The sequence below is a fragment of the Penaeus japonicus genome, unplaced genomic scaffold, assembly GCF_977035675.1.
Source record: "Penaeus japonicus unplaced genomic scaffold, GWHDUDI00000001_assembly GWHDUDI00000012, whole genome shotgun sequence".
NCBI classification, from domain to species: Eukaryota; Metazoa; Arthropoda; class Malacostraca; order Decapoda; family Penaeidae; genus Penaeus; species Penaeus japonicus.
Window position 1 is genome coordinate 7,356,394 of NW_028234414.1, and position 2,500 is coordinate 7,358,893.

Genomic DNA, 2,500 nt, shown 5'->3' on the forward strand with positions numbered 1-2,500 from the left:
AGAGGAAATATATTTTCCTATATTCAGAATGATTGCTAAAAGTTCAATGATATTTAAGAAAGGGCTTAGCTCACAAGTGCCTTATGTAGTAAGTCTCTTCGTATTCTAGGCTTGAGGATTTATGAAGGATATGGACAGACAGAAACAACACTGTTGTGTTCCATGCACAGAAGTATAGATTTCCGTCCAGGCTCCATGGGGAAACCAGCACCAGGCTACAATTTAAAGGCAAGCACACAATAAAAAAAAATGATTGCAAATAAGAATATCAATTCAGTGTGATAATGATCTTGAGTGCTAGATTTTATATTTTAATCAGTAATGATTATGATATATCTATCTAAGAGTAAAAATAGCTAAATAAGAAATATAGAAAAATAAAAGTGCACCACCATCTCAGTAGGTCATGTGGGTAAGTTCTGTATTCAGTTTGTGGTAGATTCAGTGTATGTATTTATCTGCCCCTGAATGTGTACTTGTAACATTATGTGTTTTATAAAAAGAAAAGTATGCAGCACTTTTTAAGATTTTTTAAAAATTTACATTCATTTCAAATAATATTTTCTGTGCAGGTAATCAATGATGATCTTAATGAATTGGGACCTCATGAGGAAGGATACTTGGCCATTTCCTTGAAAGAGGGGAAACCTATTGGACTTTTCAATGGTAGGTATTTATTTTTCATTTTTCTCATTGACCTTAAGGTGCAAAAAATTATAATTACTCCTTTTTTCAAAACATTTACTCTTGCCATCCTCTAATTTTTATTTTTAATTCATTGCAGGATACTTGGCCAGCAAGGAGAAAACATCAAAAGTATTTTTAGGAGACTATTACATAACTGGTGACAGGGCATACTACGATGAGAACAATTACTTCTGGTTTGTTAGCCGAGCTGATGATGTCATAATTTCTTCGGGGTAAGTCACTTTCCTGTTCTTCAAAACTTCCTGATAAAGTATACAAATATTGATAAGTGCATTTGAAATGATCATCAAACAAGGGAGCTTCACTTTGTATAACTTACAGGTACAGAATTGGACCATTTGAAGTGGAGTCCGTATTAATAGAACACCCAGCTGTTGTGGAGTCAGCAGTGGTTTCCTCACCTGACAGTCTCCGTGGGGAAGTAGTGAAAGCGTTTGTCATTCTGGCTGACAGCTACAAGAATCACAAACATGAAGACCTCATTGTTGAACTGCAAAACCATGTGAAGCACAATACAGCACCTTACAAGTACCCTAGAAAAGTAATTATTTTGGTAGTTTGATTAATTCTAGAATACAGATTTTAGTCAGAGATAAGTTAGATTAGACCAAAGGCTGTCTTTTAGTAGTGATCTTGAAGTAAAATGACTCACATAATACCTTTCAGATAAATAAGTGGTTCATTTATAGGTAAAATTTATGCTAATTTAGCATCATTTATGGATATTATAGTGGATTTATTATGAAAACATTAAATGCTCCTTCTCATTTGTATGTATTAAATATCAGTGATATTTTGCTGTAAGTTCTAAGAATTTAGGTCAAGGGAGATGGTAGAGGTAGATTATAAGCTCAACAAATTAATCCATTGACAATGGGAGTGCTCTTGTATACATACAATGTCAAATGTTTTTTTTACTCATATATGGCTCCACAAAGGCTTTGTCACCAAGGAGTCAATGAGTGGGTTTACCCATTCCTTGAAATTTTGCAAAAAAAAAAAATATATATATATATATATATATTATTGTATTATTACTGTTATGTGATAATAATGCCAGTAGTAATGATAAGATTAATAACAATGAAAATAGCAATAGATGTGATTTTTTTCAGGAAAATTCAGGGAAAGGGATAAACAAGTAAGGTCAGCTAGACCTACTAATTGACTTGTGAAGCTTTCTGTGATTAAAAAAAAAAAGATAAAATAAAACCATAGTGGATGGTCCAATCCCATTGTCAATGGATTAAAGAAAACATTTAAAAAAAATCATTTTAAAGACAAAAGGTACTTCATTAGTACATATTTGTTAGACACTGATTAAAACATAATCATCATTTCAGCCTTTAAGATTTCTACACACATTACCTAGCTTGAAGCAAAGATAAACACAGTAACATATATACTTAGATAAAATAAAACACAGCCACAGTAGGAATTAAATAAATATTTAATTTCCACTGTGGCTGTATTTTATCATATCACTTACCTTCTCTCTGACAATTTCAATACAATAAAGACTACATCTATCTTACCTTTGATGTGATAACTTTTCCATGTACTTAAGTTGTCTAACAAAAGACTCTTTTTCTAAATTGCAGATAGAATTTGTGGATACTCTCCCGAAGACCATCAGTGGCAAAATAAGACGAGTAGAGCTTCGCAACAATGAATGGGCTAAAGCATAAGGCCATTCATTTTGAAAGATACCATTTTGTTATCAACAGGATTTTGATGATACAGTCTTCCACTGCACCTTGTAATAACAAAGTAATTACCAAACATTTTATAA

General features: G+C 32.2%; 1 protein-coding gene across 5 annotated transcripts in view; it reads left to right on the forward strand.

The window, feature by feature from the left end:
* LOC122251609 (acyl-coenzyme A synthetase ACSM3, mitochondrial) overlaps positions 1-2,500 on the forward strand; it is a 9,834-nt gene that overhangs the window by 6,596 nt on the left and 738 nt on the right. For all 5 annotated transcript variants that reach the window (XM_043013645.2, XM_043013648.2, XM_086542352.1 and 2 more), the window contains exons 9-13: positions 110-228; positions 573-666; positions 785-920; positions 1,030-1,249; positions 2,310-2,500. The exon at positions 2,310-2,500 is cut by the window's right edge and continues 738 nt beyond it. In XM_043013645.2, the coding sequence (XP_042869579.2) occupies positions 110-228; positions 573-666; positions 785-920; positions 1,030-1,249; positions 2,310-2,396 (656 nt within the window). In that variant the 3' untranslated portion in view covers positions 2,397-2,500. The remainder of the gene's footprint in view (positions 1-109; positions 229-572; positions 667-784; positions 921-1,029; positions 1,250-2,309) is intronic.